The sequence below is a fragment of the Notolabrus celidotus genome, chromosome 9 (assembly GCF_009762535.1).
Source record: "Notolabrus celidotus isolate fNotCel1 chromosome 9, fNotCel1.pri, whole genome shotgun sequence".
Lineage (NCBI taxonomy): Eukaryota > Metazoa > Chordata > Actinopteri > Labriformes > Labridae > Notolabrus > Notolabrus celidotus.
This window is the reverse complement of record NC_048280.1, coordinates 8,619,778-8,634,995: the sequence shown is the minus strand read 5'-3', so window position 1 is coordinate 8,634,995 and position 15,218 is coordinate 8,619,778. Positions and strand designations below refer to the sequence as shown.

At 38.9% G+C, this 15,218-nt stretch overlaps 1 protein-coding gene and 1 long non-coding RNA gene across 3 annotated transcripts in view; one reads left to right on the top strand and one right to left on the bottom strand.

Annotated features, from left to right (window-relative positions):
- The window catches only part of ptgs1 (prostaglandin-endoperoxide synthase 1), a 31,038-nt gene extending 19,721 nt beyond the window's left edge, over nt 1-11,317 (top strand). The window contains exons 1-11 of one of the 2 annotated variants that reach the window (XM_034693087.1): nt 377-590; nt 679-759; nt 2,941-3,057; nt 3,790-3,930; nt 5,248-5,391; nt 5,473-5,654; nt 5,823-5,906; nt 7,209-7,455; nt 8,001-8,287; nt 9,032-9,179; nt 10,830-11,317. In XM_034693087.1, coding sequence (XP_034548978.1) covers nt 584-590; nt 679-759; nt 2,941-3,057; nt 3,790-3,930; nt 5,248-5,391; nt 5,473-5,654; nt 5,823-5,906; nt 7,209-7,455; nt 8,001-8,287; nt 9,032-9,179; nt 10,830-11,179 — 1,788 coding nt within the window. In that variant the 5' untranslated portion in view covers nt 377-583 and the 3' untranslated portion in view covers nt 11,180-11,317. Of the gene's footprint in view, nt 1-376; nt 591-678; nt 760-2,940; nt 3,058-3,789; nt 3,931-5,247; nt 5,392-5,472; nt 5,655-5,822; nt 5,907-7,208; nt 7,456-8,000; nt 8,288-9,031; nt 9,180-10,829 lie in introns of those variants that run through there. The other variant, XM_034693086.1, reaches the window with a different exon arrangement.
- LOC117819631 lies at nt 3,023-7,304 on the bottom strand. The gene is made up of 3 exons (XR_004632576.1): nt 6,660-7,304; nt 5,403-5,640; nt 3,023-3,896 (listed from the first exon to the last, which is right to left on the bottom strand). It is a non-coding gene; the product is annotated as an uncharacterized LOC117819631 (long non-coding RNA).
- Nucleotides 11,318-15,218: the final 3,901 nt, after the last annotated feature.

Below are 15,218 nucleotides of genomic sequence, written 5' to 3'. Positions count from 1 at the left end.
TGCAGTTCACTTCAAATTTAGAATTTAGAATGTCATTCTTATCATCTTTCACAAACAGAAGTTATAATAAAGATATTTTCACTGTTACTTATGTAGTAAACTTACCTGTCTTTAAACAAGTGAGGCATGAATTTTGTAACAATTTACCAGCAGGTGGAGCTAGAAGACTTTCCCCTTTATCACCCCCCTGTTTCCTGTATTTCCTTTTAGTGTTATCATTTGACTAACACACACAAAAATATTAATTATCAGAAAAACTTGTAACTCTTAGAAAAACCTTCACATGCTGGAATAAACATTTACTGAGAGCAAAGCGTGGAAATGTTCTGTATTAAATGATACATTCAAATGTATTTGTGCAAAATGTAGAAGGCTTTCTTTGAATTATTAAGGACCAAATACAAAAACAATAGAGGAAGTAGAGGAAACCATGCTACCGCCCATTCACTACAGCTGCCTCATGTCAGAAAGTCAGACCAGGTTCAGTGGTCTCATAGTTGCTTTGAAGAGAGAAGACAAACTGTCTCTCTACACCAGGATACATTTAACTTTGAACACTCCTTGAAATCTACCTGTTGGAGTCATGAAAGGTGAGTCCTTTAATTATTTGTAGAAATGCTTCCTTGTTAAATTTCATGCTTTAAGGTCGAATTTAACTATTTTTAAAATGTTGTGTAGAGTTTGGCATCTTCTCCATGTGGATGTTCATCCACCTGTTGCTGCTGCAGACCTCATCGTGTGCTGGAGACTCAGGAGTTGGTGAGTTTGTTTTTTTGCTGTTTCCATCACAACAAAGTACAAGTCTTTCTACACTTGGACAACATTTTTCTTAGATGTGATGCATATAATTAATAATTGTATGCTCAAACAGGTATATTGCAGACCTTTACATAAGTGTTTACCACTTAAAGCTCCTGTTTATAGTTTTAAGCTGGTTATGAGAAGGATTGAAAATTATATTAATGCCTCTTTATGACCTGCAAAAACAAAACAGCAACAAGTCTGATATTTGTATAAGGTAATTTAAATGCCTGACATCCCTGTTAAGGGTACACTGCACTCTTACAAATATGCAGGATACAATTCTTCGTTAGAAAACACTGCTTACAAAGTATTTGATTTAAAGTCACTTCATCATACATAGTTTTTATTAAAGCTCCTGTGAGGAACTTTTGGTTTGCATCATTTTGGCGTCTCATGTGAACAAAGTGATACCTCTTATCTTCATTATGCTGATCCTGCCTGTACATGTGAAAGAAGCGTTTTCTGATGACAATCTCTTCCTGCTGTCTTTCAATAGTCAAGTGTATCACTGACAGTAAATTTTCACTAAAGAAAATGTCAATAAAGGCTGTTTCTTCAGGATGCTGTTACTCACTTTGTGTGGCACCTACCCTGGGGCGTTAGTTACAGGCATTAAAGGTACAGTATAAAGAAATGGTGTAGTGATGGTGGCCTTCGAGTACAAGAAGCTCCTGTGATGCATGATAAGTGTGATCCTCCATCTGTCAAGTTTTTACAACCAAAAATTGTCTATCAGTATAAGTTTTTTTGTGCACAGCAAGCACTTTCTTCTTCTTCTTCTTCTTCTTCTTCTTCTTCTTCTTCTTCTTCTTCTTCTTCTTCTTCTTCTTCTTCTTCTTCTTCTTCTTCTTCTTCTTCTTCTTCTTCTTCTTCTTCTTCTTCTTCTTCTTCTTCTACTTCTTCTTCTTCTTCTTCTTCTTCTTCTTCTTCTTCTTCTTCTTCTTCCAATTGGCAGCCACCCATCAAATACAAAACCGCTAAACCCCTCTCTAGATTGCCCGTTCTGTAGAAACATTGTGGTGCAAAATGGCGGCTTTGATCGATATAAAAGACTCATTCTAAGTTAACAAAAATACATTGTTTTTATATTCAGGTGATAATGAATTGATTTAAACATACCTATGAATATTATATTTCATTTTCACAAAGTATGTTCTGCTAAATGCTGCTAAATATTACATACTGTACCTTTAAAATAATTGTATAGAAATTATCCCTGCTGTCACTGAAGGTCTCTTTTGCTTTTGTAGTAAAAATACATAAACAGTGTTAGCAACTGTGGTTAAAATATGAATCGTCAAAATAACCAATGTTGCATTAAGGCGTATCTTATCCTATAACATTCAAGCTTAAATACAGTACAGTAACACATCAATACATCTGTTCTGTTTTTAGGATGCACACATAAACTCTCCCTTCAGAAGCCTGAAATATAAATATTTCTTCTGTAGCGTGGCCATGTTAATCTTTCCTCTAATTCACAGCTAATGAGGAAGAGAAGCTGCAGGGTCGCACTATCTCACTGAACTTCTGCAAGAGTGAAGGGGGGGCAGGAAGCCATGGTACCACGGCGTTGAGTGTTGAAGATATGGGCAGTGGGTGGGGTGGGTGTTAGGCAACACAAACAGCTACTTGAACAAAAAAAAGAGGTCTGAATGAATATTTATCTGGCTGTTCCATTGAAAAGACTGAACTTATCTGTATTTATCCTGCATAGTTTACCTTTCACCGCGTAGACAGCTGAATACATTCATTCCTGGAAACTTCCCAGTATAACCCCAGCCTGAATAACAAACTCACATCGTTACATGTAAATTCACTCTCTGGTTGTTTGAGTATCATGCCAAGTCATTACTCTATTCTGTGCTATCCGTGCTTTAATTTAACAGGGTTTCACTTTAAATATGAATCATTCAGGGGCGCCAGTTTGGCTCAGTTGGTAGAGCGGGTGTCCCATGTACGGAGGTCACTGTCCTGGTCACACTGGTCGTAGGATTGATTCCCGGTCCTGGCATGAGCGGTGCATGTCGCCCCCTTTCTCTCCCCCCACATTTCCTCTAGAGCTGCCCCATCCAATACAGTGGAAAGAGACCCTCCATTCATAAAAACCAGGATGATTTTTGTCATTGTTCGCAGTGAATCCCTGCTGTTACTACCCGTGTCAGAACTCAGGAGTGTGTGTGAGGTTTGGCACAGACGGCTATCAATGTGACTGCACTCGCACTGGCTTCAATGGAGAAAACTGCACTGATCGTAAGTATAGAAAAATGCACCAGTTTCAAAATAAGTGGATATGTTTTAATGTGAGTATGAGTTACTTTAAAAGTCACAGTCTAAGTGACCTCAGTTTAGTATCAATTTATAATGACTTTGGATCAACGAAGCCACCTTAGCTAACTTCATGTCGAATGGGCCTCTCTTGAATTTGCATCTGACCCTTTAGCTACAGTGGACAAACCTTTAAGTTTTAATCCTGGAGTTCATTTTTCATTTTGTGATTATATTATTAACTCTGAAACCTCCCATCAAATAAATAATGGGAAGAAGTAACTAACAAATACTCTGAACACTGGAGTGTTTTACATTAAGAGGATGTCCAAGAAAAACATAATCATTGTTTGTTTCAGCAACTTTGACATCAAGTGTAAAACCTTAATCAGCACCTTCTTCATTTGATCTTGATAAGTAACAAGCTTGAAATCAATGATCAATTATTTCTTATAACATTCAAAGATCAAATGGTCCATTTGAAGATCTAACCCAGAACTAAAGACAGGAAATCTAAAAACAAACCTTACTTTGGAACAGGATAATCACCACAAATTGGACGTGTCACTACCTGGCAACACAATAACTTTTCCTCTTACTGGCTTACAGTTGACCAATAAAGCACTAATAAAACCTTAATTTACGTAAATAACATCTCACAAACAGTTTAAGTTAAGTTCCCTTCAAAACATTTCCTCTTTGTTTTCCTCTGTGCAGCTGAGTTCTGGACCAGACTTCGTCTCTTGCTGAAGCCCAGTCCTCCAGTCGTTCACTCCTTCCTCACGAACTTCCATTGGTTCTGGAACATCGTCAACAACTCTTTCCTGAGAGACATCATCATGAGATTAGTACTGACAGGTCTGTTGTTTTTAAACTTTTCACCTACCTGAGCAGATAAATCAACTTGTGTTAGGTTTTGTCCTTGTCCTTGTGGTCAAAATGTGGAGTATTTATAAAGTTAATGGACTTAAGTGGTTCAGACTCATTGATGCAGAAGTAGTTCTGAGAGTTTATGTGTTTGCTAAAGATATTTTAACCCACAAAAGGAAGTGAGATACTAGAATATAATTGGCTGCAAGATTTCCTCGGTTGCAAGCTTTCAGGAGACTCAGACTTTGAGTGTGTGGTTATTGCATTGTAATGGCAATTGACATAATGCTATAATGCTCTGCTATCTGGATATCAAAAAGCCCAGATGACAGATTGCATCTTGTAGCAAGGCACAGTTTGACAGTAATTTCATTTAGAAAATGGCAGTAAAGTTGAGTGTAAGCCATGCTGGTTTAACTGGCACATAACCACTCGACTGGAGCAATGCGCAACCAGAACAGGCACATGGATAATAATCTGCAAGAAAGACCTAAGACTAGTGGGGCAGACTCTGTGATCCTGTGTTAATTCATTCATTTTTGACTGACTGTTTTCTTACCTTTACACAAATTGGTTAGTTATAATTTAAGTTTCCATTGAAATAGCAAGGAAATAAGTCGCTTCAGAACATCTGTAGTTGCATGCTAGGCTTATAGGACAAGATCAGCAAAGACATAAGAGTTAATATTTTGTCTACAGGGGGAGCTCACAGGAGCTTTTACTTTGCTGTCTATATATAGACATTAAACATTAAATATTAAAATAATGTCTACAAACCAAGGTGAGAAAAATAGTGATATGGACTGCAAAGGATGCTTAAATGAATATGATAAAAATAGGTAATTATTTATCAGATGTGATGATTTACATGAGGTAGATAGTTTTTTAGTATTTACAACAAAAAATGGTTGGTGTAGATTTTTTCTAGATTCATGCCACACAGTGCAAATATATAGGTTATGGGTCCTTTTAATTGATTTTGAACAGTCAAGGTTTAAAGATAGTAAGATCTTGCATTTGGTACACAAACAATACATGCATGTACCAGTAGGATCAATAGCCATATTCCCGAATCCATAGACCCTGCATCCCGTCACCATATACAGAGGCTACAGTCCTTGTCGCAGTGGTCGCAGGTTTGACTCCCAGCCTCTTTGCTGCATTTCCCTCACCCCCTACTCCCCACATTTTTTGTCTGTCTCCAGCTTTCCTTTCTAATAAAGTCAAAAATGCCCAAAAAACATAAATTAAAATAATATTAAATAAATAAATGTATGTAAAACTATGAATCACCTTCTCCCACAGTCAGGAGCGACCTTATTCCAAGCCCTCCAACCTACAACACCAAATATGGCTACCTCAGCTGGGAGTCCTATTACAACATCTCCTACTACACCCGGCTCCTCCCTCCTGTACCTAAAGACTGCCCTCTACCTATGGGAACCAAAGGTGAGACCTACCTGTACACAGCTGTTCACAGACCACTGCGCCTCTGGGGAAATGTTTCTTGACATGTGTCTTTCTCTCCAGGTAAATCTGTTCTTCCTGATCCCAAACTTTTGGCTGAGAGGTTTTTCAGGAGAAAGACATTCAGGCCAGACCCTCAGGGAACCAACCTGATGTTTGCCTTCATGGCCCAACACTTCACCCACCAGTTCTTCAGGACAAACCATGACGTACCAGGTGGCTTTACTAAAGCTTTGGGACATGGGGTGAGAGACAGAGAGCAGTTTTCAAAAACAAGAATAGTCACTTACCAATAAAACAGAATCATAAACAATAAAACCTGTTTTTTAAGCTACAAGTATATATTTCTTCCATTATTTTTAGCTTGACTTTTTTGCATATCACCAATCTATTTAATCATCTTCCTCATTCAGGTGGATGCAAGTAATATCTACGGTGATAACCTCATGCGTCAGCTTCAACTCCGCCTTCAGAAAGATGGGAAGCTTAAATATCAGGTAATAAAATAAAGAATAACGTGACAATTTAGAGATATGCTCTCTTTGCTTTTTTAGAGAGCTCAATTATATCGCCTTCTTGTCTTTAATGAATATTGTACTAAGAGCTAGCAGTTGGTTAGCTTAGTCCAGCATAAGAAGTTGAAACAGGAGGAATTAGTCAGCACAGCCACTTTACGATGAATATGTTTAATCTATCATCATGAGATTATATTTTGAAGAAGCTATGCTAACTCTCAAGAAAGTACTGCTGAGAAGACAAATATTTTGGACATATGTACAGCTTTGACATACTTATACTGCACTAACATATTTCAATTGTTATGCTTCTTTATACACTCATCTACATGTCAGAAAAATAAGGGTTCTCTCATTTATTTCGATCACACTTTAGTTGTTACTGACTTTGCTGAGTCATATTTTTCACCAGATGTAACCCATGATAAATGCTGACACATTATCACAGATTTTTTCTGTATCTATTCCTGAGAATTATTTACACGTCACGTCTCTTACTAAGAAATGATCTCTATTGTAACTGTGGTTTTCAAAATTACTCTCATCGTGATAGTGCAGAAAAGTACTGAAATGGAAATCTTTTACTTCCGTGATATGAGTCTTATCATCGGTCTTGTTGATCTGAAGGCTGTAATTGAGCCATACTTCCTGTTTCACTCTAGTTTCATAGAAACTTGAGGTGAATGTGTTTGGATAGCAGAGAATGTGGTTGAACAGAGAAAATTTCTCACTCACTTTTGGCTTGTCTGCCAGCTGCCATCCTGCCTTTGACATGATCAGGGATTTGGTAAAGAAGTTTCCCAAAATATCTTCATCAATGGACACTTTGTTTGAGGAGATACAGTAGTTTGTTAAAGAAACTGTCCTTTCCGTTGTACTTTGTGTTACGACCCTGGCTCAGGGGAGGCAACATAGAGGAGTCATGAGACAAATCTACAACCATATATTTATTACAGACAATTAATACCAACAAAACAACAAAGAGGGAACAGTAATAGCTGCTGCCATGCTGCTGATCGTGGCTGTGTGAGAGAGAGTGGGAGGGGCTTGGCAGAGGCTTTTGTAGCCAGCCCACAGGTGTCACAGATCAGCAGCTGATCAGTTATGGAGGGTGGAACGTACCTCAAGGAAAGAAGAGACAATTAGTTTTGCACATAACACTTTGCCTTTGACACCTAGTATAGTACTCCCAAAGAGGGAGGAAAACAGGGTATTTAAAAGTCTGAAATGCTCAAAATCAAACACACCTCTAACATGTGGATGACTGTTTTTGTTTGTTCACAGCTAGTGAAAGGTGAGACGTACCCTCCTACCGTCTCTGAGGTCCCTGTGCACATGGTGTACCCTAAAGATTTCCCTCCAGAGCAGCGTCTGGCCATTGGTCAGGAGGTGTTTGGCATCTTGCCGGGCCTCACCATGTATGCTACCATATGGCTGAGGGAGCATAACAGAGTCTGTGACATCATGAAGGCTGAGCATCCCACCTGGGACGATGAGCAACTCTTCCAGACCTCCAGACTCATCATCATTGGTGAGAGCCTCCAGAGCCTGATAGTTCTGATTTACATGTCATCTAATACCAATGCTTTGTCATAATCAAAACAGTCCCATAGACTATAGACAAACAAGGTACCCTAAAGCATCTGCATGATATCTACTAGACTTTCAACTCACTCCAATGTAAACCTATCAGAGTCTATATTATATGCCCCAAGCTACAGCTGAAGGTTGTCGTTAGAGGCCATTGATGGACTGAATAATGCAGGATTTAAAAGTGAGAGTTTTTGAGCCCTGTTTGAAAGCAAAAGTTGAGGTTTAATTTTATTTCACAAAGCACAATACTTTTCGAGACTTTTGCGTTTTGAACTACTTGAAATTAAATATTTTTAAAAGGAATCTATCACCATTAAAACCTTTCGGTCTCTGGCCTTTTTGTCCAATGGAAATGTTACTCTTCAATAATCTGGGATGAGAATGTTTTTGCAAAACTTATATGTACACAATTAAAGTATTTGTTGATTGATGATTTGTACAAATATACTGCTTTGGCTCAGAGGTGAACTTTTTATCTTCCAGGAGAAATAATCAACATCATAATCGAAGAGTACGTGCAGCAGCTGAGTGGTTACTTGCTGAAAATGAAGTTTGATCCCACGCTGCTTTTCAACGCACGTTTCCAGTACAGCAACCGCATCGCTCTGGAGTTCTGCCAGCTCTACCACTGGCACCCTCTGATGCCTGACAGCTTCATGGTCGACGGAGATGAAATCCCATACTCCCAGTTTCTGTACAACACCTCCCTTCTCATGCACTACGGGGTGGAGAAACTGGTGGATGCTTTCTCTCGACAGCCTGCAGGACAGGTAGATACAACATTCACTGGTTTTATATGTAAACGGAGAGGTAAGATGCAGTTACAACTTTCTCCTGAAATTTTTTTCTCTGTTTTTTGTTTTGCCAAAAACATGATCAGAGGTTATGTTTTTCTCTTCTACCCTACCTTTATCTTTCAGACCCTTCAGATTTAATATAGTGAGTGAAGAATATTAAGCTTGTTTTTTTATCTTTGTCTGCAATGGTTGCTTAGAGGGAAGTTGTCATTTATGTTTTCAGATGTTCTTGTTCATCACCTTTTACTCTCTAGATGCAAAAAAGGGTTCAAAAAACAAGTATGCAATAATACTGTTCTCACAGAGGGACACTTTCAAGTAGCTGAACTTGTTCAAACAGGCGTGTGTTGCATGACTCCTTTGCTCTGTCATGTATTACTTTCTCTCTCTCCCTCTCAGTAACTATGGCGGGATCACTCAAGCAGACCACAGTGATGTTGCAACATCTGACTTGACACGTATTTAGAACCACCAAAACCGCAGTGTATCTTAGGTCGTCCACATTAGAGCACACAACCCCTTGTAATCACTTCCTCAAATCAAATAGTTTTCTCTCACATCGCTCTGCAGCATCTTTTGCACATCAGCCGTTTTTTCTGTTTGCTGAGAATTAAGATGTTGATCACTAAGTTTTGCTATTGATCTCCCAGTTTGAATCTGTTTGATAGTGTTGCTTAACAGTTCTCATAACAAACATGATTTGTATCTGTGTTACAGATTGGTGGAGGTCTAAACTCTCATGAAGCTGTGCTCAAAGTGGCAGAAATGGTCGTCAGAGAGTCTCGAGCAGCACGTGTGCGGCCTTTCAATGAATACAGGAAGAAGTTTAACCTAAAGCCATACACCTCTTTTTATGATCTAACTGGTAAGCATGTTTAATATAATAACTATAATATTATAATTTTTCTGGATCCTGCATCAGAGCTTCATTTTTTTTTGTTTCACATTAAGTGTACAGTGATTTCTAAATAAATAACATTCTAACATTCAGTATTTGTTGTTCTATGATAACTATGCATATTCACTTTCTCTAAATATATAAAAAAGCAACATTAAAATACACACTTTATTTCACAACAGCTTTTCAAGGTTTAGATCACTTGGTAACTTTTGGGTAAATTTGAAAAAGTAGGTCACTATTTATATTTTTCTCACACTTTCATTTTCTGCTCTAATCATCGTAGCTGCAGATTACACAAAGTGCTATTGACACCTTTTTTTTTCTTCTGACACTTTTCAAGAGAAGCTAACTGCTTTTTTGTGCTAGAGCAGTTTGTAGTTTGTTGTGCGACATGCTTACATCAACATGCTTTCATGCTGCAATGTATGTCACCTTGTTAATGTGCTTGATGCCGGGCCATAATGGTGGAATGCATGGAATACGTTTTACAGGTGCCAGTTGTGTAGATGTTTCACATTGAGTTCAAATGTAAAGTTAATATTTGCTTTAAAAGAAAAAGATCACAAACTAAGAGTGGTTCTTCCTCTGTGCATCATGATTTTGTGTGTTTGTACAAATTCAAGGCAACCCTTTCCAGTTGTTATTGAGACTTGACAGTCAATGTCTTGTAACTTTTGTTACTTCCTTAAAGCTATGCTAGTATTGATCTAATCTAGAACAACATGAATTTGACTGAAACATCCAGAGAAAACTATGACTCTGAAATGGGTTAAAGACAAGCGGCAACCTCCGGTCTAAAAATGAGTCCAATGCGGAAGTGCTAAAAACTGCAGTTAATTGAGGATCCGCTTGAGGCTGGCACCAGAAGTACCGGAAACCACATACACACCAATTCAAAAAAGCCGATCCTTACAGCAGAAATAAACATGTTTACAGCCTGGTACAAAAGACGAGTGTAGTCTGGATAGCTCATTTCTCAATCGGCACACACTGGACGGGGGGTGAATCTTTTTCTGACGCTGTAATTTCGAAGATATTGAGATTAGGAGTCTTCCAATGAGAGGTACAGTTGACTTGATTGACAGGCGGGAACACTGTAGCTGTTGGCTAGAAGGCTCAAAGCCCGCCTCTTTACGTCACAATCGCTCAACAGCAGCAATATGGCTTTTGCCGCCGCCGATTGGCCTCAAAACAGCGCTTCAGAAACAGATGGGTGACGTCATGGATACTACGTCCATATTTTATACAGTCTATGGTTAAAGAAGACTGCTGTCATACTAAATTCGAAATAAATCTATTGCACTTACATGTATGACATCTGGTTGTTGGTGCTACATATCAAGTTAGCAGCAATTATTACCAGGCTGTGTTAAAATCTAGCTTCTGAGTGTGCACATTCAGAGCTGCCTGTTGACACTGTGGCAGAAATATTAGTTTAGCATTCCAAATTGTTAAACATTGTGACCAAAAATGTAGTTGTTAGATACACTAACTACAGCTGAGGAGCCTTCAGTGTGAACAAGACCCTGCTATCTTGTCTGATGTCAGGATAACAACCCACTCACTATACATCATCACTAACATACTTACCTTCTGATTTTTATCTTTCCAAAGGCAACACAGAAATGGCCAGAGATTTAGAGGAACTATACGGTGACATAGATGCTCTGGAGCTCTACATCGGCGTCCTGCTGGAGAAAACTCGTGCTGATGGCATTTTTGGTGAGAGTATGGTTGAGATGGGTGCTCCTTTCTCTTTGAAAGGCCTAATGGGAAACCCAATCTGCTCCCCTGAGTACTGGAAGCCCAGCACATTTGGGGGAGAGACAGGCTTCAACATCGTGAAAAAGGCTACTTTGAAGAAACTGGTGTGCCTCAACACCAAGTGGTGTCCTTACGTGGACTTCCATGTTCCAAGAAATGAGGAGGAGGCGAAACCAAAGACACCGTCTACTGAACTTTAATGATTACCTGATGAGCAGTTGATAACAATACTTCTTTTAGTCAAGTTTTTTAACCCAGCCTGTGGGTCTACCTCCTGAAACAGCTGACAAACCACATAGTTTATAGAAAACTCCAATAAAGAACTTGTGTGTCTGCTTGTTTTGTTTCCTTTGAGGCCTTTAACTCTTTCATTTTGGTCTAAACTGAAGCAGGTCAAAACTTTAAAATGATTTCCCAATAACATTTACAGACATTCATGGTCCCCAGAGGGTAAATCCTTTTCAAGTTTTTTTTTGAAGTTGTAACATAAATAGGACAATGTTTGAATTTATCCCTGACTTCTACTTTTTCTTGATGTCGATATTGGTGTGATCATACTTCTGATGAATTTAATTTATAATGGTACCAAAGGTTAAAAGGACTCAAAGGAGAAGTCTGTTCAGTGATCCCTGAATGCTCCTCCAGCAGGTCAGTGTTTCAACTTAAGCTAAACTCTCTTATGTTTTGGCACACTAGTAAATGTTTTTAGCAGACATGTATAACCCACAAACAATTTAGGGGATCCTTTATTGTGTCACACCAAAACAGTATTGGATCTGGCTAAATCCATCAACTAGTGAAGAAATTATAAAAGTTTGCGACTTAAGAAGTGTCTTACTTTTTACTGAGTTTTTAAAAGATTTCAAACTTGTGTGATACTTTGGTTTATGATTAATCACTGACAATACTAATCACATTCTCATCAGGCTCGGGTGAAAAATACTAGTTAGCAAACATTAGCATGCTTAGAAGCTAAAACGAGATGCTCAGCTAGGGTTGACAACTGTCCCGTATTAGCTGGGACATCCCGTTGGTTTGTTTTATATGGGACCTCAATTGTCCCTTATATTGACTACTAACTCTTGTAAATACAGCAGGCTGAACTGTACAGGTCCTAGATCAGATAAAACAGCAGATCATGTGCCAATCACACCGCCTTTCATCCAATCACAGGCCGCCTCACGCGCATCAGTTGTAAACAGCACAAATGCGCCAAGTCCTGCAAAAAAGTGTGGAGAGGGTTTTCTCTCTGATGGCCATTAAATGGTCAGGCTCAAGAAAGAGATGCAGCACAGAGCTGATCAAAAATGAACTTCAAATATCTGTAAACTGTGACTTGTCATGTAAGGACTTCTCTCTTGCTGTGCAAAAGGACAAAAGACTGCTTGAGTCAGTCAAAAGCAGCAAAAAGTATCCATGGAAAAAGTAGGGAGTCATACTCCTTTTGCATTAGATTTTTTTTGCCTGTTTTTTGATGTAAAGAGACAAATTGTGTTTTTTTTTAGGTTATTCATATGAAGTTACATAATGATACAGTCAGGATTAAAGGGAATATACACACTTTCTGCATTTACAGTTGAATCTGAATATACGCTGAATTCACACATCATGCTCACACCACCATGGGACCGTATCCCTGTCCCTTATTCAGTAGTGAGAAAGTTGGCAACCCTATGCTCAGCAAAAAACTCTACAAGCATAAGCATGTTAACAAGTTCAACTTATCATTTTGCAGAGCTTGACACATGTACAGGAACATAATGTGCAGCTTCTTTGCAGCTCATTTTTTTCACTTAGTAGAAAATATAACAACCAGAATACTCAATAGCATAATAATATGTCTGTTTAAGTTTTCACACAGACTGACTGTCTAACAGGATGCAGATGGGGGGTGCATCACCTTGTATGCATGAGAAAAGTTTTCACACTTTACTGTGGTTAGTGTCTAAAGATTGCAGAGTAAAAGCGTTGTAACATCTGTGTTTCATGGGTAAATTTAGAGGTTAAAATGTTTGCTCTGCTTGTGATCTTCACAGCAAATAGCATGATGCCGAAACTGCCTAGTCATCATGCTAACATTAGTGTGCTCACCGTGTGCTACTGTTAGAGTAAGGAGCAGCAGCTAAAACCATTCATTTAACTTTTGTGTCTCACATAATGTTTTATAATTACTGCTGTCTCTTTGTCTTTGTAAAGACAGAGGCTTTACTATTTATGAAAAGTTATATTGTGCTAGCTAAACTTTTTCTGTGTGGTTTACTCTCATTTGTATGAATAACCGATAACTAATGTCCTAATTGACAGAAAATAATATGTTCTTGCTGACCTCTGTGGCTGAAATTCAGAAGATTTTTGCATGTCTCCTAGAGAGGCTCCTGCATTTTATCACTTAGCAGTGACTATAAATACATCCAGGGGCGGATCTAAATAGGGTGGCAAGCGCCACCCTAAAACACAGCCTTGCCACCCCAGTTGGAAGGATTTAATTCAAAGAAAAGTTATGCCTCATCGGACACTTATGTGAATTACCGACTGCAGTGAAGTAGTGATGGGAAGTTTGGCTCATTTCAGAGAGCCAGCTCTTTTGACTCGGCTCCTAAAGAAGAGCCGGCTCTTTCAAATCCCGGGTGGCTCTTGATTTAGGGTCTTTTGTAGTCGTATATTTTACCTTAACCTTTTAAAAACTAATGGTTTGTGTTGAAAACCCTTTAACGTACACTGTTTTTATGAGAAGCCTTATAATTACCTAGTTTTGTGCATTTATTTTGTTACAAAACCATTCTTACTTTTGTTTAGTATTTTAATCAAACTTTTTTATTGCACTAATTTACAAAAAACTTCAAACATGTCGGCAGAACAAAACCAGAACCAAACTCAGGCAAACAGAGCCAGAACCAAACTCAAGCAAACAGAACCAGAACCCAACTCAAGCAAACAGAGCCAGAACCAAACTCAAGCAAACAGAACCAGAACCAAACTCAAGCAAACAGAACCAGAACCAACTCAAGCAAACAGAACCAGAACCAGAACCCAACTCAAGCAAACAGGACCAGAACCAACTCAAGCAAACAGAACCAGAACCAACTCAAGCAAACAGAACCAGAACCAAACTCAATCAAACAGAACCAGAACCAGAACCAAACTCAAGCAAACAGAACCAGAACCAACTCAAGCAAACAGAACCAGAACCAGAACCAAACTCAACCAAACAGAACCAGAACCAACTCAAGTGAACAGAACCAGAACCAGAACCAGAACCGAACAGAACCAGAATCGAACCAGAACCATAAACGAACCAGAACGGCACCAGAACCAAACTGGCAAACATAACCAGAACCAGAACCAAACTCAAGCAAACAGAACCAGAACCAAACTTAAGCAAACAGAACCAGAACCAGAACCGGAACCAAACTCAAGCAAACAGAACCATAACCAACTCAAGCACACAGAATCAGAACCAGAACCAAACTCAAGCAAACAGAACCAGAACCAGAACCAAACTCAAGCAAACAGAACCAGAACCAAACTCAAGCAAACAGAGCCAGAACCAAACTCAAGCAAACAGAACCAGAACTAACTCAAGTAAACAGAACCAGAACCAAACTCAAGTAAACAGAGCTAGAACCAAACTGGAGCAAACATTATTAATGTCCTCAGTGCAGGTTGGCATAAAAAAAATCAGATGCCTCAGCTTGGATGGGCTGATGCGATTTCTCCTCTCAGAAGACTCTCTCGGAAGGAACAGATGTACAGGACGCCATGCTGACCAATCAAAACAAAGTTACGGCTAGGGTTAGGATTAGGGTTAGTGTTATGATTAGGGTTAGTGTTGGGATTAGGGTTAGTATTGTGATTAGGGTTAGGGTTGGGATTAGGGTTAGGGTTATGATTAGGGTTAGGGTTATGATTAGGGTCAGTAGTGATGGGAAGTTCGTCTCTTTTCAGAGAGCCGGCTCTTTTGACTTCGGCTCCAAAAGAAGAGCCGGCTCTTTTGACTCCCCAACGGCTCTTAATTTAGAATCTTTTGTAGCCGTATATTTTACCTTAACTTTGCAAAAAATAATGGTTTGTGTGTTGAAAACCCCTTATGTACATTGTTTTGGAGAGAAGCCTTACAATTGCCTAGTTTTGTGCATTTAATGTACTGCCCCCCTCTTGCCACCCCATAAATATTTTTCTTGATCCGCCCCTGAATACAACAGTGTGGAAACACAAGTTAAAACTTTAAAATCACTCACA